The following is a 22,755-nucleotide window of genomic DNA, read 5'->3' on the forward strand; positions in this document are numbered from 1 at the left end:
CACAGAGCCAGCGTCCGTATAGGATGCCTATTGCCCTGTATCGCATCGGCTCAGTTATTGTTTGGAGGTTGAATTAAACAAAAGGTTGTGTGACGCGTCAAACTGGTTGGTAATGGTGAGGTTATTTCCATGATCTACACCATGCGACAGGCCGCTTTCAACAATTTCGAGCCTGCTGATGCTGCCGTAACTCGTGGTTTTCTTTCTCAGCAAAAGCAACTTCGTAACAGACGCTAAAAACACCGTCCGAAGACGGCGGCGGTTGATGAAGTGCAAGAATTTGATAGAATAGGAGCGGCAGTGAGTTTTGCTCTTGCATTGTTAGGTTGGTTTCTATTGCTCCAAATCCATGAACGGTCTCTATGGCTCAGTCGGTAGAGCGTTGGTCTCATATTACTCATCAATGTGACCTGGCTTCAAGTCGGGACATCCAAAGGTCGCAAGTTCGAGCCTTGCTAGGGACATTCGTTTTTGTTTCCTTGTTTTTTAACGCATCACGCCAGTGATTACAACTTGATTGATAAGGCAAGGTAGCCAAGCCAGCCAGCCAGCCAGCCCTTTTTAATCTCATCCTTGACTGCTCTAATATTCCCAAGAGCGACGGTCCCTATCTAGCCTACAGCGACTACTTTAAAGACGATGAAATCGAGAAGCTGGCCGATCGCGCAAAAGCCGACGCCCTTATTGGCGATTAAGACCTGAAGAACAGTCTCCAGGATCACCTGCAGCCCTAAGAGTGAATTATTGTTGATGAATGTCGCTTAGGCAAGAAGGATGGCGGTTCAATGATGCATTTTCTGCACTGAGAGCCGAGCAAACACACATCTCCTTTGTTTCCGCGATGCCCCTCTTCTGCCACATTTGTGATTACATCACCTACGTAACTGAAGGTTGTTCACGGCAAAGTGCGGCAGCATTCTGACGTGGAGGAGACTTGGGTGGTCCCTGGCCGTGACAGGCTGGACGACACAATCCTCCTCTACAATGATCTGCAAGAACCCAATAGACGTCGTACGCAAGATACTCGTCATCGTCATGACGGCATTGGCCGTTCAGGGCGACCGCGAGAAGTGTCTGGCGGCGAGCATCTGCTTGCCTTTCATGCGATTGATTTCGTTTGAATCCCCCTCTTTACAATCCTCATTTTCTGCCGGTACGAGAAAGACAGTGAGCCAACTAACAACTATTAATCAACGGACGGATGGATGCCTCTCATCTCCAAGGACTCCGAGCCGTCCTGTTTCCACTTCAACAAATGGAAGGTATGGTAGTGAGTCAATATTCGTGTGGTATATATATATGTATAGATATATGAAAAGACTTGTGCATCTGCATCATGTCGGCAGTGATGCCCTGGGATGTCTACATGGGCGGGTAGGTAGGTAGTATTACAAAATTTAAGAAAAAGTTAATCATGATGCTGAAGAGCTATCTCGCCAAAGAGGAGGGGAGGGGGACCCGACTGACTGAATCCCCCTCTCGCGCCCCTCGCTTAGCCGAACTTCTTGTCCTCGCTGGCCCATTCCGACCCTGACGAGGGTCCCGAGTACCGTGGCGGCGGCAACTCCACCTGTGATATTTGCAGCGCGTCGTCAATCTGCCTGTGCGGCATTCCATGGTGTGCCGCTGCCGGTTGTGCCGGTGCTGGGTGAGCCGACATGTGCGCCGGCGTCGACTGTATCGACCGCGAGGGCGGCCGGATCGGCTGCGCGTGGCCGATGGGCGTTGAGTCGGCCTCGACGGCCTGGGTCTCGTCTCCGGGTAGTTCGAAGACGGGGGCATATGTGTGGTTCGACGGGTGGTGTGAAGGGTGAGGCGCAGGGACGCCCGCGGGCACCTCGTGCGCGTTCCAGGTCGCGTTCTGTGCCGGGGGCGATTCGTGTCCCCTCGACGCGTGAGTGGGATATTGCGAGACGGGCGAGACCCCCCATGATCCGTTGGTGCCGTCCGTGTTGGTTACCGGCGATGGCCAAGCTCCTGCAGGCTGGCCGTACTGATTCGGTGAGTTGTTTTGCTGCCAGTGTTGAGGACTTTGTGGTCCATGTTGGTAGTGTTGTTGATGTTGCTGCTGCTGCTGCTGCTGCTGTTGCTGTTGCTGTTGCTGTTGACGGCCCCATGCAGCGGTGCCCACGGCCATCTGCATCGAGTTTGCCGTGTTGGGTCGGAGATCGTTCGCACCGTGATATGCCGTCGTCGCCGCCTGGCCCTGTGGCGGCGAGGCCGTCATCGTCGTGAGGCTCGTCGCGCTGGATAACGACGCAAACTTGCCGCCGGCCCCGACCTGGCCCTTTCGCTCCTTGCGTTGCTTCCGGCGACGGTAGCAGAGGAACGCAAGAGCCCCGATGACAACGGCGAACCCCCCGGCGATTCCTGCCGCCAGCACCCCTCCGCCGGGCCTGTCGTCGTCGCCGGAGCTGGACGTGTCGCCGTTACTACCCTGCTGCCCGCTGCTGACCGTCCCCGTGGGGACCACCTCGATCCCCCTCGTAACTGTGATCGTCACTCCGCCCGGCGCCACGCTCTCGTAGGTCGTCATGGACGTGGACGTGATCGACGCTTGTGCCTGTGCCGAGGTCGCCGCGTTCGGCGGCGTTGTGATAGACGTGGCGAATGTTGTTGAGCTGCCGCCGCCAATGCTGCTGCTGATGCTGCTGACGCCGTTGACGGAGGACGTCGAAGACGCCTTATCGTCGTCTTCTTCTTCTTCGGGGTCGAGGAACTGGGCCTGCGACACGGCCAGCGGCGTCTTGGAATCCGTGCAGGATGTCAGGAGCATTCCGTATACGTCGTCGAGCTCGTCCTTGGCCTCCTTCTCGACGCATTTCGCAGTCGCCATCACGAAGTTGCCGCCGTTGCCGCAGAGGCATGTGTTCATCTCCGTCACCGTGTTGCCGGCGCAGCCGGACGCCGCCGCCGCCGTGTTCATACATGGTCTCGCATTGACCGGGTACGCGGAGAAGTCGTTGACGAAGGCCGCCTGGGATTGGGACACGAGGTATGAGATGACGAGGGAGGAGGTCGGAATGGTTCGATGCCGATGCCTCGGCGCCATTTTTTCGACGGTTCGACGCACGACGGGCGTCGTCGGGGAAGAGAGGATGGGGGGGACCTGTGTGTTCTGTGTTTGGTTTCTCCTATCGGGACGCCTTGACCAGTGCCTTGACCAGTCCCCTTTCCAACATTGGCTATCCTTTGTTTCGTTTGTTTTTTTCAATCTTCTTCTCTTCCACTTTGAAGATCTCACGAACACGTTCAAAGCGTCTGGCCAGGGCGGAATTTGCGGTTCCAAGAAACGGTCGTCGGTCTTGGGACGAGGAAAGAGTTTTAGGGCGGTTGACAGGTTGTGGAGGAGAAGGACGGGGGGCACCAGACTGCTGGAGAAAGGATCCAAGTTTCCTACCGGGCTTTCACCCGTGCTGGACGGAGCCTGGAGAGAGCGAGATGGGCCATGGCACGGTTCACTTGGTATTGATAAACATCCTTGAACCCCATCCAGTTCGTTCCCTCCCTTTCGGCCTCTCTCCCCTCTCGGTCTCTCCCCTCTCGGTCTCTCCCCTCTCGGTCTCTCCCCTCTCGTACAGGCTACACTGACAGGTATCCCCCTCAAAAGGCGTTCGGGGCCCAAAGGGGGGGGAGGCAGGGCCTGGAAACCCGGCCACTGCGGGATTAGGGGGGGGGGGGGGGGACTGTTCCTGGACTCCTTGACCCAGTCAGTAGCCGCTTGTCCGCAGCGGTGGCAGCATCGCTTGACATCTGTCGTGATCACTTCCTTATGTGGTTCCTCTCCTCTCGGAGACCCAGCCAAGGGGGAAGGGGAGGGCAGACTCGAGATTGTGAGATTGTGTGGGGAGGGGGGGCCAACATGAGACCCGAGTCCCGGTTGAAACCTTCACCCCTGTCGAGATACGAGTCAGGCCTCGCGAGGAGATTGGGTGCCGCCAAGGGGGGAACCAGAGACCTCTTGAGCGGTTCCACTTGCCGGTTATTAAAGTTTGATTTTACTTTATGCGTTGGTTGCTGATCGTCTTGCTTAGATGATAGGGTAAATGGGTGTGCCCGTCGTGCTTTGTTCATAACCGTTGTGAAAAGGCCTCGGAAGTCTGGGCGTCACATTGGCCATGCTCAAGGCTCACCTAGTCTGCGATCCCGGAACCTCAAAAGGCCCCCCCCCTGAAGTTGTGGGCAGGCAGCCAGGAGAGCCTCTCCCACAAGCCGAGACTGCCGGTAGGGATCCCACGGCGTCACCGGCGACCGCATGTTGCCGACGCGGAGCCGTGGTGCCGACGGGACACGAGCATCCATCCCCCCTGACTCTGGGCCGTCATTCCCCAGATGTTGAACATGACGGAATCCGCCGCCTCGTTCTCGCTTTCAATTCGTTGTTGAGGTGAGGCGAGTGGATGAGATGATGATATTTCAATGCCGTACGGTACGCACGAAAGCTGGACCGATGGGCATTCTGACGCTCAACACGCGTCAAGCTTCTTCTCGCGCGGGGCGCGTCCGATCCCGACTCCGGTAAAACCCAAACAGCTCAACCACTCACCACACACGAACAAACTCCGAGTACCCTCTGTCCCTCCCGTCAACTCATGCCATCGACGGTAAACCCGACTGACGAACGCAAGCTTGATGCCCAGCAAACAACCAACGAACCGTGCCCCGACCCACACCACGCACAGCAGCCAGTTGTGGAGTCTCCTAGGAGCAAAGCTGTGCCCTAAGAATCACGCCTGCTAGGCACTTTTCTTTTCTTTTTTTTCTTCTTTTTTTTCGGGGCCGTGGACCATCCATCCATCCATCCCCTGAGCAAAAATACAACTTGACCAGCCTGGGGGTCGAACCCAGAATCTCCTGATACCATACTCGATCGTAGTCAGACGCCTTGCCATTGGGCCAACCGGCCGTTGTCCGAGATGGACTCGTTGTCTGGTTGTGATCTGCGGTGCCGGAACACTGCCCAAGATGTCGGACGACAGTCTGTTTTGCGACCGGCCGGCCGGAAGGGCACTTCAGCTTAGCAACTCCAACTCCGTCCATCCTTGAGTTGAGTTCAAGTCGACATACGTAAACCATCAAACTTTAATCCTTCATCCGGTCTTTACCTCCGTCCTCTACTGGGATGATCCAGTTCGAGCCTCGGACGGAAGTTTGTCACGGTGAACTTAATTGCGACTTAGTCACTGCAGGTTTCAAAAAAGAACTCAGTAGCTTGTATCATCTAAGATGAGGAGCAAATCACTCATGCTTTACAACAAGCCACTACTTAAACAGCCTTCGTACACAACGAAGCCAAGAAGAAGATTAATCAGCCATCTGTTATAGTGTGTACCTGTAGTAAGTTTTAAATTTCTGCCTAGTAAGGTGCAGGTTAGGTCAACGAGCCTGACCCTTGTAGACACGTAAGTACGCATCTACGTGCCTCAGAAATAGCTAGATGTACTGTTGCCGAGCCAAGTGTGGCTGCACCCCTACAATCTACCTGACAAGGGAGCTAGAACATTTGCCTGCAACCACAGTAATCAGAGGTCGCAAACGCTGACATTCAAGTGGTGCGAGATTACCATGAGCTGAGACAGTCAGGTTCACTAATGCTCTTTTGCCGTTTGACTTTCAATGGGAGGTGAGGCAAGACATTAGAGCGCAGCCAACCGGGGGAGTTATCATTCAGATCCTCTGTACCTAAGCCGCCTTCCTCAGGCTCTTAAATTCTGACGATATCTTTTAGCGCTTTGTTGATTTCGTCTGTAGTATACTGGCCTATTATACTGGCCTATTATACCTAGAATAAAGTGGATAAACAAAAGGGGATTATATAAATACAGGCTGGAAAAGTTTATAGTTGAGGGTTGGAGGATAGTCATAGTGTTAAAGGCACTTTTCGGTAGTTGTGGTCGAGCGAAAAGAAATTGAAGAAGAGAACTTGAGCTATTACAGATGAGGATGTCCTACCGATTCGCTACAACTTAAAAATCAAGCATCAGTGTTGTGTTGAGGTGTATTAGGCCTATATAATCAAGTGATGTAGGCTATGTACATAACCCTAGAGTCCATCTTTACTTTTGTTTAACAAGTCCTCACACATATTTCCTCTTCCAACATCTCCGGAACGTAACCCTCCAAGTCACAGACCCCCTTCAAACCGCCCACTTCTAAAGATGCCCCAGCCAGCAGCCCTGCTGGCTAGGCACTCTCCAAAGAGCCGTTTTTTCTTTTGTCTACGGGAAGCACTGACCCATGCGATCGGTCATGATGCCGCAGCCGCTGGCGCTGTTGTGTCCACCGTCCCAGTCGGGAGGGCATCTGCACTTGAAAACGCAGGGGACAATGCAGCGTCCGCCATTGTTGTAAGAGCACACAATGGCGCCCCCGATACAGGTTCTTCTCGCCTCGAGAGTGGCGGGAGCAGGAGCTGGAGCGGCCATGACGCCGGCAACCATGAGCGCGATGGCGGCTGGGATGTAGAACTGCATCTTTGCGACTGTTGATTGGTGATTCCCGATGGTGGTGATGGTATTGGTGATGGTGATGGTGATTGGTAAAGGGGTTGCCAGGCGTCGGTGTTTTTGTTGTTTTTTTGTCCTTTTGTTTTGTATCGTTGATATTGGGATTGTGAGAAGACTGCAGTGCCAAGAGACTGTGATGGTGTGGTGAGGAGTAGGAACCTAATTACTTGGAATTTCCTCTCTTCTTATAGCATCCCGACTCTGCCTTGTAGTCGGCATCGTGCTGCCGTTGTTTTGGTCTTATCTCGGTTGATACCTTCTCATGACTTGTAATCGTAGATCTCGTGTTCATTCTCGTTTGACGTTAATTGACAGTCGTGTTAAACAGTGACATGTATTTTATTGGCTTATTGTATTGATCTTCTGTGTACGTGTGTAACTCGCTGGAGATGTGTTTGACTAGAACATCTGAAAACTGTTGCGGTGATAATGGGTACAATGTTCCATTTACCCTGGCCATCCCCAGTGACGAGTCTATTGCCTGAAAATTAGGTTGCTATTGCGCTGCCATTGGCCACTACCTATGGATCATTATCCACCTTGTAGTGATTCCTCGCGTAGGTATACTTATGGCCTTCCTCTTTGACAAGTTGGTCTCATTTGTTATTGGCTTCGTCTAGACTCGAGTCAGGATACAAATATCCATTTATGGGGTTTACAACAACTGATCAGCTCTATCCCGTCGGGAAATGGGTCTAACAGTTCTCTATCTATCCATCCCGTCGGGAATTGTTTCTAGCGGTTCTCGATTGCCTCTTCCTTGGTCGGTGAGAGATCCTTTCAGGTCGGGGATCGACAAAACGGGTTGATGTCGCTGCACACATCTCTACTACTGGCAGTCCACGTTTTTGCAAGCCTCCCTTTTGAGAAGCTGAACCTGGCATAGGGTGCAAGCAGGGGTGGAATGACGACCATAAGATCATCCAGACCGAAGAAGATAGGCCACCACGACCGTGATAAGAAGCTCCATCGAGACGAATGCTACATGCCTCTCTCGCCTGTCTCGCAGGCTACGGCAGCAGCAGTCAGATTTTTCGGCCCGTGTGCTATCACCAAGTGGACAGTAGATGATGAAATAGCCGCTATTGCCCTACATAGGAAAAGAATTGGAAGCGTGTGGGCAGTTAACAAATGTACATCCACAAGTACGGTTGTTTGAGGTGCACTTCACTAATGAGCAGTAAGCTTCGACCTACCGGTGCGACTTTATGCGTTGCTTCCGCTCAACGGTCTTGCTTCCAGCACTATGGAGTAATTGTCACTGAATAAGTGCGGCGGCACAGTCACGATGTGAACACGCCTGTTCACCCCAGGGAGAGTAGGGAAAATGTAAGGTTTTGACTCCTATGTTATGTTGTCGTAACGCACAATTGCTTCCTCCCCCACGTAGAGAAGCACACTGACAGAATCCATGCATGCTTCTATGCGAGTCATGGACATAACCCATCCAGGATGGTCTGACTGTACTTAAACAGGCCAGCCTGTCATTTCCACCTGGCCCTAGCTCTGGAACAGTTATTAGGATAGCATTAGGCCCACAAGCCCGTGGTGATACCATCCACTCTTTAGTACGAATAAGACACTCTTTTCTGCTCACTCATATATGCATATTCCGCTGGCCACCCTGACTAACCGTCAGTTATGAGCCCAGTCGACTCTAGCAACTGTCGTCTTGATTGATTCCTTCAGCCAAGAGGCAAGGACCTGTCACTCAGACAGCATCAATCGATCAAGTGCATTGCAACTCTTGAGACTATTCAGTCTCCTTTGGCCAGCGCCAATCCTGCAGCCACACAGGCCAGGATCTTCAGCTTCAACGGAAGCAACAACTCTGCCTCTCTATAGGCAATCGATCCATCCTAACGATATCGATACAACCCCACAAGGCTACAATTGCCTCTTCCTCAACCATGGAGTCATCTAAGGTCACTCAGAAGCTGACTTCTGACGCTGACTGGACCAAATGGTACGGAAACCTCAAGCTGGTGGCTAGGATCCATGAGGTCTGGAACTATATAGATCCAGACCAACAAGTGGTGAACATCAGGCCCCGTCTTACTGAACCAAGCCCTGAAGCCGAGAACTTCGTCAACGAGCTTGCCTTGGCTAAGGCCAGACATGCCGATCGAATGGAAGACTACAAAAGGGCTAACAAAGGCATCATTGCCGTTCTTTCCTGGGTCACCTCCACAGTTGAGGCCCAGTACATCAACCACGTCAGTGGTAAAGAGAGTCTCAGAGAAATGATCATCGCTCTCAGAGACGAGCTTGCCCCGGATAACTACGCGAGGCAACAACTCATTCTTCGTCGCTATCAAGCTCACATGGGCTCAATCAAGCGATCCAAGCTGTCTGATTGGCTCAGCAACTACATTGACATCATGGATGAGGTCGTTGACGTTGGACTTCCAGCGCTTCTTGACCCAACCACTCAAGTTGCTGACTTCCTTAAGGCAGTCGAGCCACTCGCTCCCAGCTACTATACAACTGCTACCTTCTCCTTCAACCAAAACGGCATAAAGAAACCCCCTAAGGCAGGAGAGAAATGTGCTGGAATTCAACAAGCCAACTTCTTCCGTCAATGGGTCAGGTCCTTCCATCCTGACTGGCTATTCAAAGATGCCAAAGCATCTAGCTTCGCCACTTGGCAAGGAGAAGATGAGAAGGGCAATCCAACAGAGTCACAAGGGAAAAGAAACGAGATACTGGTTCCCAAGTGTCCTGCTTGCCTTGGTTATATAAAACACTGGGTCATTGACTGTCCTCACTTCAACCCGGAGAAGAGGAAGGCTAGTTACGACCCAAACCATCCTCAGAACAAGAAGGCTATTGAACGGGGTCAGGCCTGGCTTAAGAAGAACCCAAGGGCGCAGGGGCGACTCAACAACGCTAAAGTCTCCTCGTCAGCCTCGTCAGACAAGCCGGCTACTCAATCTTCCTCTCCACCGTACAAGGAGAACGCAGGTCAAAGTTCTTCCTACTTCAACCAAGAGCAGTCAGACTCCGATAGGGACACCGAACACAGTTCTGATTCCTCGTCCTTCTATGCTGCCCCAAACAGCGCTCCAGCAATAAGTCTATATGCTGGTTTTCCACTCCGGAACAGTGTTATCGTCGACTCTGGGACTGGATTCCACATCTGCAACGATCGCTCTAGAATGAAGGATCTAGACTTCAGCCATTCAACAGAGTTCACTACTGGAGGAGGAAGAATGACAGCTATCGCTCGCGGGACTATGAAGATCCGCCCTAACCAAGGTGGTCTCAGGAAGAAAGGGTTTATCGTACGGGATGCCTGGTATTGCCCAGACTACCCTGTAACCCTCATTGGAGCTGAGCCCCTGAAGGAAAAAGGCCTGATCTTCACGGTTCGCCATCCAGGACTTGAGACCAGAACAGGAGAGGTCCTGTATCACACACCTTGGAAACATGGTCAATATCTCCTGGAGTACCACAATCATGACTCAACTATTGCTCAAGCTTCATCCTTCAACAACAACGACACCACGACGTCAGTCCCAGCAAATACAACCTCCGATAAACACGTTAGCTTCGTTCTTTCAGACGCCCAGCCTGCAGCCAAGCGAGGTCAACCTAATTCCAGGGATCCTCTTACGCCCTCCATTGCAGAGGCCATGATCTGGCACGAACGTCTCGGCCATCCAAGTGCAAAAGCTCTTGAGCATCTGCTCAAGACCAGCCGAGGAATCAAGATTCAGGGGGTGACAACCATCGAATGCGAGGCTTGCAGCACAGGCAAGGCGATTCGTAAAGTCTCAAGAAGGAGGCCTGACCACAATCCGACCGCCCCAGGAGATTACGTCTCCATAGACTTCTTCACACTGAGAAGGACCTATAATGGTGAGAAGATCGTCCTGCTCGTAAGGGACGAATGGAGTGGGTTTACATGGGTCCGGTTCCTCAATTCTCGTAAGGAGGGACTCCAGGCGATCATTCAGATGGCCACATTTCTTGAGCAACAATACCACTTCAAACTCTCGATCCTTCGCCTTGATTGGGAAACAGCTCTTCGAAATGCCTTCGACTTGTGGGCAGCAGATAACGGCAAGCTTATTGAGCGATCTGCAGCCTATACTGGGGCTCAAAATCCAGCAGAGAAGGCTGGTGAGATTCTCTTCAAGATCACTAGGGCCCTACGATATCAATCACGATTCCCAGAGGAATTAGCCCCTGAACTTGTGAGAGCTGCAAATTATCTCAGCAACAGAATGCCCCGCAAGAGGCACGCTTGGCAAACCCCAGAGGGATTGATCAATTCTTGGCTCAACTCTAGGCCCTGGACTACTCATCAGAGAGCTGAGCTCCCCCAACTTGCTCATCTACGACGATACGGCTGTAAGGCCTACCCTCTCACTGCAACATACCTTAGAGGGGAAGAGAAGGCGAACAAGACCGAGCCTAGAGCCCACGTTGGGTATCTCTGTGGTTATGACAGTACCAACATTTATCGCATCTGGGTCCCAGCAATCAACAAGGTCATGAGGACCAGAGATGTCACATTCGACGAAACGAAGCTATACGATCCCAGCCAGGAGGATACCAGTCTCCTTCATCGAACGGAGCTAGAGAGAGTCTTCTCTATTCTGGAGATTCCGATTCCTGATCCTCAGAGTGAAGATCTCCCCATGGATTCACGACTGTGGAATGACGAAGACCTCCAGCATCATTCAGCTGCTGCAGTTGGACCGAGGGATGCCAGGGAACAGTGCTTCGACCAACAGCGAGAGCCTCAACTGCCTACTCCTACTGGCTCTCCAGGAACACAACTTCAGGAGTCACACACTCCTTCAGTTGAGGGGGTGGAAGAGCATGTTTTAACCTATACAGACCCAGAAGAAGAGACAGTTACTCAGCAACTGTCACTACAAACAACTTCAGACTCAGATCAACCTTTCATTCAGGACCCTCCTACTCCTGAGTCAACAACCCATGAAGAGTCACCCACTCCGGATACTGCAATTCAGGATCGCTCGCCCTCCACCTCATCATCATCCTCAGCAACGACCGCTGAGTCAACAATCCACGTCGCTGATTCTTCGGATGCTCCACCTCCTACTATAGGTACAGGGAGACCAAAAGGACGACCAAGAGGAAGCCGCAATAACTCTATTTACAATCGGGAAACGCCAATTGGTCAAACCAATCACCAACCAGAGGCAGCTACAAGATCCTCTCGCCGACTTAAGGATAGATCTTCATCAATCAGATCTTCCTTCTTCCAGTTGACAGATTCAACCAAGGAAAAGGATAGATGGGACGACTTCGCTCATGATCTAGGTCAAATTCATCGCAGAGACCTCCCCTCACCTCCCCAGAAATACTCCGAAGCAAAAGAGCACAAGTTCTGGCCCAAGTGGCTGGCAGCAATGAACGTGGAATATCGAACAGTCTGGAAGAAGGGCACCTTCGAGCTTACCAGACTAGAAGACGTCAATCAGAAGATCCATCGAATTCTTCCTCTCAAGTGGGTATATACCTACAAATTCGACAAGCATGGATTTCTCAAGCGATTCAAAGCAAGGATCTGTGTCAGAGGAGATCTTCAGCCACTCAATGGGCTGGAAACCTACGCATCGACACTCGCTGGAAGATCATTTCGCAGCGTGATGGCCCTTGTGGCACGTTTCAACCTAGAGACGATGCAGCTTGATGCTGTAAATGCCTTCACTAACGCTACCCTTGATGAACTGGTTTATGTCTGGTTCCCTCCGGGCTACAGCAGGCCGGGATCCTGCCTCATCCTTCGCAAGGCACTCTATGGTCTGAGGAGAAGCCCTCTTTTGTGGCAGAAGAGCCTCTCTGATACTCTCAAGAAACTTGGACTTGCTCCCCTTGATGAGGACGACTGTATCCTCATGGGTAAGGGAGTCCTAGTCTTCTTCTTTGTGGACGATATTGCTGTGATTTATCGTAAGAAAAACAAAAAGATGGCCGAGCAAGTCGTCAAGGGACTTCAAGAGATCTACGAGATGAAGATCATAGGAGAAATGAACATCTTTCTAGGCATACGAGTCATCAGAGACCGCAAGGCTGGCAAGCTTTGGCTAAGCCTTGACAACTACATTGCCAAGATCTGCGACGAATTCGCAGTGAACAAGAGGAAGAAGCCAGCTGGGACACCAATGGCTGTCGACAACCTAGCTCCTAACGATCAGGAAGCAACTCCAGCCGAAATCCACCACTATCAGCGACTTATTGGATCCCTCAACTATGCAGGAGTCGTTGGAAGACCAGACATCTCTAGAACTTCATCCAGACTCTCTGAATTCCTCACCAACCCATCAGCCAAGCACAAGAAGGCAGCCGACGCTTGCCTTGACTACCTCGATCATACTCGTTATCTCGCGATCGAATACAACTCTCAAGGACCAGGAACTCTCTTCTGTGCCTCAGATGCCTCCTTTGCTGACGACCTCGCAACTCGCAAGAGCACCCAAGGGTATATGATGATGATGTTTGGTGGCCCTATTGGCTGGAGGTCATCTAAGCAACGTCGCGTTGTTACCTCGAGTACTGAGGCTGAGCTGGTCGCCCTCACGCAAGCTGCAAAGGAATACAAGGCCACTATCCGACTAGTCGAACAACTTCAGCTTGATCTTGATGGTGACTACTCTCTCCAGTGCGACAACCAAGCAACCTTGAGACTCCTCACCACCGAGAGACCTCAAGTGACTAGCAAGCTTCGTCATATCAATATCAGCAATCTTTGGCTTCGTCAGGAAGTCAGGGGTGGTCTCATCAACTTCAACTGGATCAAAACCAATGAGATGGTCGCAGACGGACTCACCAAAGCACTGCCAGCTCAGAAGCACTGCCGATTTCTAGCCCAGCTAGGTATGGCAAACGTTGAGCAACAAGTCAAGGCTCTCAGAGAAGCCGAGATAGCTCAGGCAGCTTAGATGCTTGGGTAGGATGATCTGCAGACCAGATCAGCAGTGGTCACAACACCACACGACTTGATCAAGGGAAATCCCAATCTTGGGTCTTCAACACTACATTACCCTACCTTCTGTCGCTCTCGCTAATCGTCAGTTATCAAAAGCTCTGCTTTATCCAGAGACACAACTTCAACAGTTGCTTCTCTGAGGGGGTGTGACAGAATCCATGCATGCTTCTATGCGAGTCATGGACATAACCCATCCAGGATGGTCTGACTGTACTTAAACAGGCCAGCCTGTCATTTCCACCTGGCCCTAGCTCTGGAACAGTTATTAGGATAGCATTAGGCCCACAAGCCCGTGGTGATACCATCCACTCTTTAGTACGAATAAGACACTCTTTTCTGCTCACTCATATATGCATATTCCGCTGGCCACCCTGACTAACCGTCACACACAAACCACGTGCGCCCAGCCACTAAAATTTAAGGTACGTAGCCAAGGGGGCCGGTCCCTTAAGGCCGCATAGGTACAGGTACACACGATGGGGACAAATACGGTAAAGAACACAAGTGTTTTGCCCACAGCATCGTTGCCATTAGCCACGTGATCAGCCGGGACAAAACTGCAAATCAGGATACGTGTCCCGAAGTATTTCCGATAAAGCTGTCCGATTGGCCATTGCAACTACCCCTTTCCGAATCAGGTAATTCTAACAGTCGCCTAGAACACCAAGTGGGCTCTGAGAGACCACAATTCGGGGCAAAGCAGGTCATGAGTGGTAATCAATCAGAACCGCCGAACGGGGCGGGCCTTTGCCCGTTTGCTAAAGAATTTAAAGAACGCCGTCGCCGCTGTCGCCAGAAAAGATGAAGGAAAGAAGAGGGAGACGAAGGAAAGCAAAGGAAACTAAAGAAGCGCCGAAAAATTACACAACACACCGCTCTCATTCACCACCGTTCAACTGATACCCGCGTGCATCGGCAGTCCAAGACAACCATATCCCTTAGCTCAACATGACGCAGAAAGTCTGGACCCGCCGTTTCCCCGCCGGCTTCGGCTTGGAACAGTCCCTTAAGGCCGTCCGCAACCCGAGCACCGCTCCCTCCGCCATCCCGTCTCCGACTCGCGACGTGAGTTGCTCTTGATGGGCGCAGAACGACGCCCCCAAAAAAAAAACTGCCACGCAGTGTTGTTCTCTCTGACAACCCCACCAGGTCGAGGCCCTCAAGGAGGACGGCGACTCATTCACCCTCTCGTCCTTCACGTACGAAGACGCCTTCGAGCTCGGCCACCTCCTGCACGCGCGCCTCCTCCCCTTCGCCCTCGTCGAGGGCAAGCCCACACTCATCTCCATCGCCCTCGCCAACAGCCAGCAGGTCCTCTTCCAGACCGCCGTCGGCCCCGGCACGCTCCCCGACAACGAGACCTGGGTGCAGCGCAAGCGCAACGCCGTGCTGCGGTGGGGATGCAGCACCTGGCTGCTCCACAACAAGCTCGGCGGCGACGAGCAGCTCTTCGCCTCGAAGTGGGGCATGAGCGCCGAGCAGGCCAGTAAGTACGCCATCCACGGCGGCGGCGTCCCCATCCGCGTCCCGGGAGTCGAGGGCGTGGTTGCTGTTGTCGTCGTGAGCGGCCTGAAGCAGGACCAGGACCACGGTGTGATCATGGACGTCATCAAAAACAACTGGGAATGATTGTGCCTGGAAAAGGGAGCCGGAGGAGGGGAGGGCAGCCGAGCTGATAACGATAATGGAACGAATGATGACGGCCTCTCATGACTTTTTGCCCGGACACACGGCTAAGTGAAGCGATGTTTCGCATGCATGTTTTTTTTTTTTTTTTTTTTGGTGACGGTCTGTATTCTATGCTTCTGTTTCGACTTGTGTTGTTTATAAGTGCCGTTGAAGCCTTCAACTGTTGTTACTCGTGATCAGTTGATATAGGCGCATTCAATGAACCCCCATCCCCCTAAAAGAAATATTTAAAAATTGGATGCATTGTCACTGATGACTATATATACCATATTTCTTGCGACATAGCCCGTCTGTGTAATGCAGGCATTTAATAGATGATCATTTGTCACGCATGTTGTCTTCGAAATAATATAGGTTGAGCAAGATACTAGAATAGTAAAAAGAGTGGGGACAAGAATGGAAACGAAAACGGGAACGAAGTGTTACGGGCTGTGCTAATAGGCTAGATTATAATCTACAGACGAGCTTTTTTCTAACGCGGCTCTCTTTCGTTTTCGTTTTCTTATTGTCGACGCTTGGACACGCTTGGCCCCCTAAGCAGTAGGACATTGTGAAGGATGAGTAGTACTGAAACCAGTCAACTAGAAAACCTACGTGTCTCAGCTCTAGAAGCAGAGAAGCTTTAATAAAGATGAAGAAGCACTAGATATGCTTCTCCTTGCTAGTGCCCCAGTGCTTCGGTGGAATACATGACGCGTCTCACGTAGATTCTAAATTGCGTGTGGCGGTTCAATTCATGTTCTAAAACGGGAACGATGAAGATGCACTCAAGAGACAAGAGGTACAGCTAATAGTATCGAGAGAAGACTATTGAGACGACATGAAGAAATATAAAAGTGGCGAAGATCCGTCGCTTTTCTTATTCTTCACCTCCCATCACAATCTCTCAATCTTTACAGTCTTTACACAAATCAAACTCACTATAGTCTTCATCAACCTTCACTCAACAACTTCCATCCTTACCTCAAAATGCAATTCTCAGCAGTCCTCGTCGCCTTCTTAACTGCGGCTCCATTGTTGGTTTCTATTACTCCTCCTAAGCTGAGCTACAGACTAATACACCTTGTTAGTGCCATGGCCGATCTGCATAAAGAGCTCCTCTGCATCAAATTCCAAGCCGGCCCAGAACCTTTTGTTGGCCACGACGAGGCCACGAAGTCTGCTTGTGAAGCTTATAAAGCACGTAACACAGGTACATCTTCTTAGACATGCCTTGATGACTCAAACGCAGATTAAGGCTAGCTTACCTTACAGAGGCTGACTTTTAGCAGGAACCAAGAAGTGGGATACTTGCCCAGACTGCAGGGTCGATACAAAATATGGAGGTGCTACCTGTAAGAGTGATGCCGGTCATTTAGGAGGCGATCAGTTCAAGGCCTATTGCCTGGATTTTGGAGCCCCCGCATCCGATACCCCATTTGTTTCCGTATTCTAGGTCTAGCATGACACAATAAGCTAGTGTGAACGATAAGGGTTTCGTTTGTCAGAATGAAATCCCTTGAAAAGGAACGCAAAAAACATAAAGGATGTTGTTTAGGTATTCTGAAGGAAAGCCTACCATTATTCAGGCCTCCATCTGCTTAGCTACGAGGGAGAGGTTCTTAAATAGACAAAAATATAACAGCGATTTTATACTTTACAACAAAATGACACCTTCAACCCGTCTCTGGGTTGCATTATAAGACAAGATAAACAACACCAGCAGAGGTTAGTGTGGGGGACCAACCTGGTTTTCTTGTACCTTCACATTCGTTGCCTGCACGAATGAGACACCGGGAGTGACACGCCGGCCGCAAGTCAACAGGCTGATTGGAATAGGCGAGATTGATCTCCGAAATGGGTCACAGCATGTAGTACGGGATGATAACAACTGCAAAATGGAGATAAGTGCGACCAGCGTGGGGTTTGAAGTGTGCTTTGTAGCAAGGTGCAAGACGGCATCAACCTCCCCATGGATTAACCGGCAGCGTTGCATGCATACGACCGTCCGTAAGGTTGGTCTCTTCGCATCTTCTGATAAGGGCTTACGATGACCGAGTGGAGCGAGGTGCTCGCAAGTTGCGAGTGTGACAGAGAGTGTGTGTGCCGAGCCGGGCAAAGGCGGAAGAACGGGAACATTGAATGTCGAGAGAGACCGGCGAAGGGATGGAAGAATTAAACCAATATAAGCGGCAGTTTCTCCGCCGGCCAGTTTTCTCGGCAAGCCTAGTGTGCGGAATGCTCAAGTCTGCCAACCTCGCTTCTGAATTCATATGCCAAATTTGTGTGTGAAGCTGAAGTGATTAACACAAATACACTGATGTACTTAATGGCTGTCATCGACCGGACTCGTTTCTTACTTACAACTCACACAATATCCTGATAAAGTTGATTGTTATTCTCAAACCACCGAGACTCTATCTCATATGCCAGGGCAGCCTATGTCCGTCCCACCGTCCCATCCGGAAAGACTGCTCCTTTCTCTCAAGTCACAACGACAGCCGGCCAACTGTCCCAGGCGTCGAATCACCGACCCCGGTCATGCACCCCTGCAATAGCTTCATGCGGAGAACTGGGGAATTCGACCGAAGGCCATCCTTAATCCTGCCCCTTCCCCGCTTTCAGTGCTGTCTCCTGCTTTTCCCAGGAACGCCTCTTTACGGCCTAGTCCCTGAGGTCTCCTCCTGTCAGGAACCAGAGTCGTTTAAGCGCGGGGCCTTCATCCGACAAGCTGACGGGACGGATGAGTGGCACGCATCTTGCTGCTGCATAGATGTAACTTCACCTGCGCAACAACTGGAGGGGAGGGGGGAGGGCAGAGTTGTATCCGAACGAAGCGCCAAGATCTTCCCATGCGCGGTTCCTGGCCCGTTCTACCGTGAGGGTCACACCCGCTGGCTATCTACCCTGTTTTCTGTTCAGATTTGAACTAAGCTTGGCGCAGCCAGCCTCACAGCTTAATCTGCCAGGCCCTTGCTTCGGAGCATCATCTTCCTTCCGTCTCAATCGGAAGATGCTGGCTCGGGACTAGCATGGGGCTCGCATGGTCAACATCGTGGACGAGAAGTGTGTTTTTCCCACGTCCCCGGGTGAAGAGAGAATTTGTGGGAAGCGGAAGAGGGTAGACGGAAAGGGACCCAGGATCCGTTGGCTTAATTCAGCTGGACATTGGGTTGAAGCTGGTCGGTCATGAAGCTATAATAATACAGACCACCCTTCCGTCTCCGTCCAACTCTCGGTCTGAACGTTCTTGGTCATTTCCTGGTGCCATCACTCTCCTTCTACCAAGGACCTTCACCGGCCGCCAGTCACCATGACTCCAACATTCTCCTCCCGCTTCGGCCTGGCAGCCACTACCCTCTTCTTCCTCGGTCTCACAACCGCCCAGCGCCAGATCGGACCGGCCGAGAACCACCCACCTCTGACGACGTGGCGCTGCACCAAGGCCGGCGGCTGCACCGAGGTCAACAACTTCGTCGTGCTAGACTCCCTCGCCCACAATGTCTACCAGGAGGCCAACGGTGCGTCCTGCGGCTCTTGGGGCAACCCGCCCAACGCGACGGCGTGCCCGACCAAGGAGGCCTGCGCCGAGAACTGCGTCCAGGAGGGCCTCGACGACTACAGCCGCGTCGGCGTCTCCACGAACGGCGGCGCCATGACCATGTACCAGCTCCGTGACGGCGTCCAAGTCTCCCCGCGCGTCTACCTACTCGACCCGTCCAAGGAGAGGTACGAGATGATGCACCTGACGGGCAAAGAGTTCACCTTTGACGTCGACGTCTCGCGGCTGCCGTGCGGCATGAACAGCGCGCTGTACACCTCCGAGATGGAGGCCGATGGTGGCAAGAGCGAGCTCAATAAGGGCGGCGCGCGCCACGGCACCGGCTACTGCGACGCGCAGTGCTACACCACGCCCTTCATCAACGGCGAGGCCAACATTGAGGGCTACGGGTCGTGCTGTAATGAGATGGTAAGTCCTCTTTCGTCAACCAAATCTGTCCAGCTACAGTTTTCTCTCAGGAAAAGAGTAACTACTAAAGAAAATCCCCCCATGCAGGATATCTGGGAGGCCAACTCCCGCGCGGTCCACGTGGCGCCGCACCCGTGCAACCAGACGGGCGTCTACCTCTGCGAGGGTGAAGAGTGCGCCTTCGAAGGCGTCTGCGACAAGAACGGCTGCGCCTGGAACCCGTACCGCGTCAACACCCCGGGCACCTACGGCCGTGGCCCGGAGTTCAAGGTCGACACGACGCGGCCCTTCACCGTCATCACGCAGTTCCCGGCCGACGCCGCGGGCGTCCTAACCGAGATCCACCGGCTCTACATCCAGGACGGCCGCCTCGTCCGCAGCGAGGTCGTCAACAACCCGGACCTGCCGCAGGTCAACTACCTCAACGACGAGTTCTGCGAGGCGACGGGCTCCCGGCGCTTCATGGACCTCGGCGCCCACCGCGAGATGGGCGAGTCCTTCGACCGGGGCGTGGTGCTCGCCTTCAGCATCTGGTGGGACGCCGGCGGCGGCATGCGCTGGCTGGACGGCGCGCCCGAGGCCGGGCCGTGCGACGCCACCGAGGGCTTCCCCGAGAACGTCGTCAAGGTCGAGCCGAACCCCGTCGTGACCTTCAGCAACATCAAGTGGGGTGAGCTCGGGTCAACCTTCAAGCCGACGTGCAAGAACAAGCCGAGGAGCCTTTGAGCGAGGAGAATGGGATGCGTCGGGGAGGTGGTCAGCCTTTTTGCTGGGGGGTTGTCTAATCGGTTCTCTGAGCATTCAACCGCGTAAGCCGTTCCCTTGTCGTTCAAGTGTAAATCGAATCATCCGTCGTGCCCAACCGAGTTGCTTGATTCGGTAAATATTCAAGAGTGACTATGACAAGCCCACTACTATCTTTCATCTCCATATGGGTTTCTACCGTTGTCTGTCTCGCCGTGTTCTATTCCCGCTCCCTCTCAACATTCACCTCCTAGCTTTCTTTCACAGGCATTCCATGTCTCGTGGTAAGACACGTGGAATTGATTGGTTCTTTTGAATGAGCTTAACCTACAGTAGTCATATCAGTACCGACGCTGTCTTATTTTAGAGCTAATAAAGGGCTTACAATTGGGGCTTGGTCTGCAGCACTTCGTCGTCTCCTCCCCTACGACACCAGGCTCAGATCGCTGTCTCGAACCAGTGATTTCACAATCTGTCAGGCAGGGAAGGTCTTCTGGGAGATCGCAAACCCATCCGTCGGTGAGGCCTCGTGAAATGGGACCGACATCAGACTTGCAGACTTCGGGCGCGGAACGGCAGCCTGCCATAGCGCCCAGGGCCATGGAAGCAACAACAAACGCGGGTGCAAATCTCATGATGGTCGGTTGAGATTCGAAGGCCTGAAAGTATAAATGAGTGTGAGTGTAAGTGTGAGTGATGGGTGATGGGTAATGAGCTGTCTGCGTCTGACGGTTCTCAGTACCTGGGCTCTGTCATTTATAATAGAATGCTCGACCATATACTCAATTAGGCTACGAGCTACTCCACAACCCTGTGTGTTGCTGTGATGTGTTACTCCGTTAGTACGTCTAATAATAAACTAGCTGAGACTCGGCCTTCACCCGCAGATCTTCATTCGCAATGACTCTTACAAACGATCGAGTCATTGTGAGAGTTTAGCCTTGTGGGTGCTCAATGTCGGCTGTAACTGCTGTTTGAGATCGTGCAAGCCGACCTGTTTATGCTATTTGGGCATGCAGATCAGCCGCAGGGTATCTATTCAGAAAGGCTAAGAGATGGCCATTTCGAGACTACAGGCTGTTGGATAAAGAATCTTCGGGTTGTCTAAAAGCGACCCAGGCTCTTCCTCATCTTTGAGCCTTCTGCGTGAACCATAGAGGCTATTCACATCATAGCTCACTTTAATTTGTTATATTTGAAGCATTCCATCAGCATGTTACAGCGCACAGCAACTGTTGGTTGAAGTCGGGTTAAAAAGAATGGTGAATTCGCCGCTGGGCCGGCTCGTGAGTTGACGTTCACCAAGATCAAGTTTCGGGTATATCTGCATTATTGCAAACTCTATAAGGCGGAGTGGGTGGGTCAGTTTGTCCCATTGTTGTATCTGATGAATGATTGAGCCTCAGCCGAGGACACCGGCCACTCGCGAGTCGCGATTCACTAAAGCCTCTTCAGGTTTCATGTGGGAGGGTTTTGAACGCCAATGGGCTTCTATACATCGCGTGGATGCTTTCGTTACTCGGGGTTGGTTTGCTGCATATTCTCCGACAATGCTAGAGTATCATCGTCACACAACGGGAGGCGAGCCGTAGGATGGACGATCTTTGCACGATGCGCCGGCTGGTACGTCTCCCTCAAGTTGTCCGGTCAGAAAATATCCAAATGTGACCTGACACTGAACTCCTCGCGTCGGCCTCTCATGATAAAAGCGTCATCATCTGGAAGCTCTCATCTTCTGCCATGATGAAAAGGCTAGAAGACGACAATGGAGCCGTTTTCGCTGTGGCATTCTCTCCGGACGGAAGGATGCTTGTATCCGCCTCGAGCGATACGACAGTACGGGTGTGGGATCCCTACACCGGTCACCACCTACGAACCCTTGAGGGTCACCGCGACTGGGTCGACAGTGTGGCTTTCTCGTCCAACGGCAGACTCTTTGCGACTGCCTCCCACGACAAAACGGTGCGGATATGGGATGCCGAGATCATCTCAGGCCTGGCCCGCGTACCAAACGTTAACGACGGCCACATCGGCGCAATCAGGGAGGTGGCATTTTCGCCCGACGGCAAAGTCCTCGCATCCATCTCGAGCGACAAGACGGTAAAGATCTGGGACTCGGTGACAGGAGCAGTGATGCACACGCTCGAGGGCCACATCGGAAGCGTACGTGCTGTGGCCTTCTCGCTTGACAGCACCAGGCTCACCTCCGCTTCAAACGACAAGACGGTCCGGGTCTGGGAAATTGCCACAGGTGGGCCTCTGCAAACGCTAACAGGCCACACCCGGCGAGTCAATTCCGCCGTCTTCTCGGCCGACGGCACGAAGGTCGCGTCTGCGTCCAACGACATGACGGTCCGTATCTGGGACGCCGCCGCAGGCGAGTGTATACGGCCTCTCAGGGGCCACGTCGACTGGGTGACCACGGTGACTCTATCCCCGGACGCCTTCTTGGTCGCAGCTGCGGCGAGCGATAGGATTGTGTACCTTTGGGAAGCACAGAATGGATCGCCCATCCGGCGATTTGATATCCACCAGCATGTGACATCGCTGGCTTTTTCCGCGGACAGCCGGCATCTCCGAGCCGGCGGACGATGGTTCGACACGGCCGCGGGGACCCCCAGTCAAGAGTCTCAGCCGGAGGAGCCAGCGATGCGGACGTGTTTGAAAGAAGACTGGGTCACTCGAGACGGAGAGAAGGCTCTATGGCTCCCGCCGGACTACCGGCCTACGTGCCCGACCGCGTATGGTGATTTGCATGCCCTAGGACTTTCTTCCGGCCGAGTGACGTTTTTGGGATTCGAGTGGCCAGTTGACGTGACGGACTTAAACCCGGTCTCTTAAGCAAGTAGTCACACACGTAGTTTGAAGAAATAGTCTGAACAACCTGGCGTCTGCTTGCA

The 22,755-nt window shown here is 52.6% G+C and overlaps 8 protein-coding genes across 8 annotated transcripts; 5 read left to right on the forward strand and 3 right to left on the reverse strand.

The window, feature by feature from the left end:
- Positions 1-1,276: 1,276 nt before the first annotated feature.
- On the reverse strand, positions 1,277-3,467 carry CDEST_02292 (uncharacterized protein). The gene has a single exon (XM_062918451.1). The coding sequence runs from the start codon at positions 3,050-3,052 to the stop codon at positions 1,493-1,495; it is 1,560 nt and encodes a 519-aa protein (XP_062774502.1). The 5' UTR covers positions 3,053-3,467; the 3' UTR covers positions 1,277-1,492.
- Positions 3,468-4,419: 952 nt separating this feature from the next.
- On the forward strand, positions 4,420-4,821 carry CDEST_02293 (uncharacterized protein; the record flags this gene model as incomplete). The annotated part of the gene is made up of 1 exon (XM_062918452.1): positions 4,420-4,821. The coding sequence occupies one exon, from the start codon at positions 4,420-4,422 to the stop codon at positions 4,606-4,608; it is 189 nt and encodes a 62-aa protein (XP_062774503.1). The 3' UTR covers positions 4,609-4,821.
- A 1,250-nt stretch (positions 4,822-6,071) lies between these two features.
- CDEST_02294 (uncharacterized protein) lies at positions 6,072-6,612 on the reverse strand. The gene has a single exon (XM_062918453.1). The coding sequence runs from the start codon at positions 6,471-6,473 to the stop codon at positions 6,219-6,221; it is 255 nt and encodes an 84-aa protein (XP_062774504.1). The 5' UTR covers positions 6,474-6,612; the 3' UTR covers positions 6,072-6,218.
- Positions 6,613-14,295: 7,683 nt separating this feature from the next.
- On the forward strand, positions 14,296-15,178 carry CDEST_02295 (Putative corrinoid adenosyltransferase PduO/GlcC). Its single transcript, XM_062918454.1, has 2 exons — positions 14,296-14,538; positions 14,623-15,178. Exons 1-2 carry the CDS (start codon positions 14,422-14,424, stop codon positions 15,100-15,102), a joined length of 597 nt encoding a protein of 198 aa, XP_062774505.1. The 5' UTR covers positions 14,296-14,421; the 3' UTR covers positions 15,103-15,178.
- A 953-nt stretch (positions 15,179-16,131) lies between these two features.
- On the forward strand, positions 16,132-16,597 carry CDEST_02296 (uncharacterized protein; the record flags this gene model as incomplete). The annotated part of the gene is made up of 2 exons (XM_062918455.1): positions 16,132-16,354; positions 16,434-16,597. The coding sequence occupies 2 exons, from the start codon at positions 16,132-16,134 to the stop codon at positions 16,595-16,597; spliced, it is 387 nt and encodes a 128-aa protein (XP_062774506.1).
- Positions 16,598-18,370: 1,773 nt separating this feature from the next.
- On the forward strand, positions 18,371-19,991 carry CDEST_02297 (Putative glycoside hydrolase, family 7, concanavalin A-like lectin/glucanase domain superfamily). The gene is made up of 2 exons (XM_062918456.1): positions 18,371-19,111; positions 19,199-19,991. Exons 1-2 carry the CDS (start codon positions 18,455-18,457, stop codon positions 19,835-19,837), a joined length of 1,296 nt encoding a protein of 431 aa, XP_062774507.1. The 5' UTR covers positions 18,371-18,454; the 3' UTR covers positions 19,838-19,991.
- Positions 19,992-20,196: 205 nt separating this feature from the next.
- On the reverse strand, positions 20,197-20,490 carry CDEST_02298 (uncharacterized protein; the record flags this gene model as incomplete). Its single annotated transcript, XM_062918457.1, has 1 exon — positions 20,197-20,490. The coding sequence occupies one exon, from the start codon at positions 20,488-20,490 to the stop codon at positions 20,197-20,199; it is 294 nt and encodes a 97-aa protein (XP_062774508.1).
- Positions 20,491-21,595: 1,105 nt separating this feature from the next.
- Positions 21,596-22,696, forward strand: CDEST_02299 (Putative WD40/YVTN repeat-like-containing domain superfamily; the record flags this gene model as incomplete). The annotated part of the gene is made up of 1 exon (XM_062918458.1): positions 21,596-22,696. The coding sequence occupies one exon, from the start codon at positions 21,596-21,598 to the stop codon at positions 22,694-22,696; it is 1,101 nt and encodes a 366-aa protein (XP_062774509.1).
- Positions 22,697-22,755: the final 59 nt, after the last annotated feature.

Source organism: Colletotrichum destructivum, chromosome 2, assembly GCF_034447905.1.
Source record: "Colletotrichum destructivum chromosome 2, complete sequence".
Taxonomy (NCBI): domain Eukaryota; kingdom Fungi; phylum Ascomycota; class Sordariomycetes; order Glomerellales; family Glomerellaceae; genus Colletotrichum; species Colletotrichum destructivum.

Excerpts from the sequence above, each read along its gene's own strand:
- CDEST_02297 (XM_062918456.1), top strand. The coding sequence starts at position 18,455 with ATGACTCCAACATTCTCCTCCCGCTTCGGCCTGGCAGCCACTACCCTC. Across the intron at positions 19,112-19,198 it reads GGTCGTGCTGTAATGAGATG|GATATCTGGGAGGCCAACTC; the intron begins GTAAGTCCTCTT and ends CCCCCCATGCAG.
- CDEST_02292 (XM_062918451.1), bottom strand. The coding sequence starts at position 3,052 with ATGGCGCCGAGGCATCGGCATCGAACCATTCCGACCTCCTCCCTCGTC.
- CDEST_02294 (XM_062918453.1), bottom strand. The coding sequence starts at position 6,473 with ATGCAGTTCTACATCCCAGCCGCCATCGCGCTCATGGTTGCCGGCGTC.
- CDEST_02295 (XM_062918454.1), top strand. The coding sequence starts at position 14,422 with ATGACGCAGAAAGTCTGGACCCGCCGTTTCCCCGCCGGCTTCGGCTTG. Across the intron at positions 14,539-14,622 it reads TCCCGTCTCCGACTCGCGAC|GTCGAGGCCCTCAAGGAGGA; the intron begins GTGAGTTGCTCT and ends CAACCCCACCAG.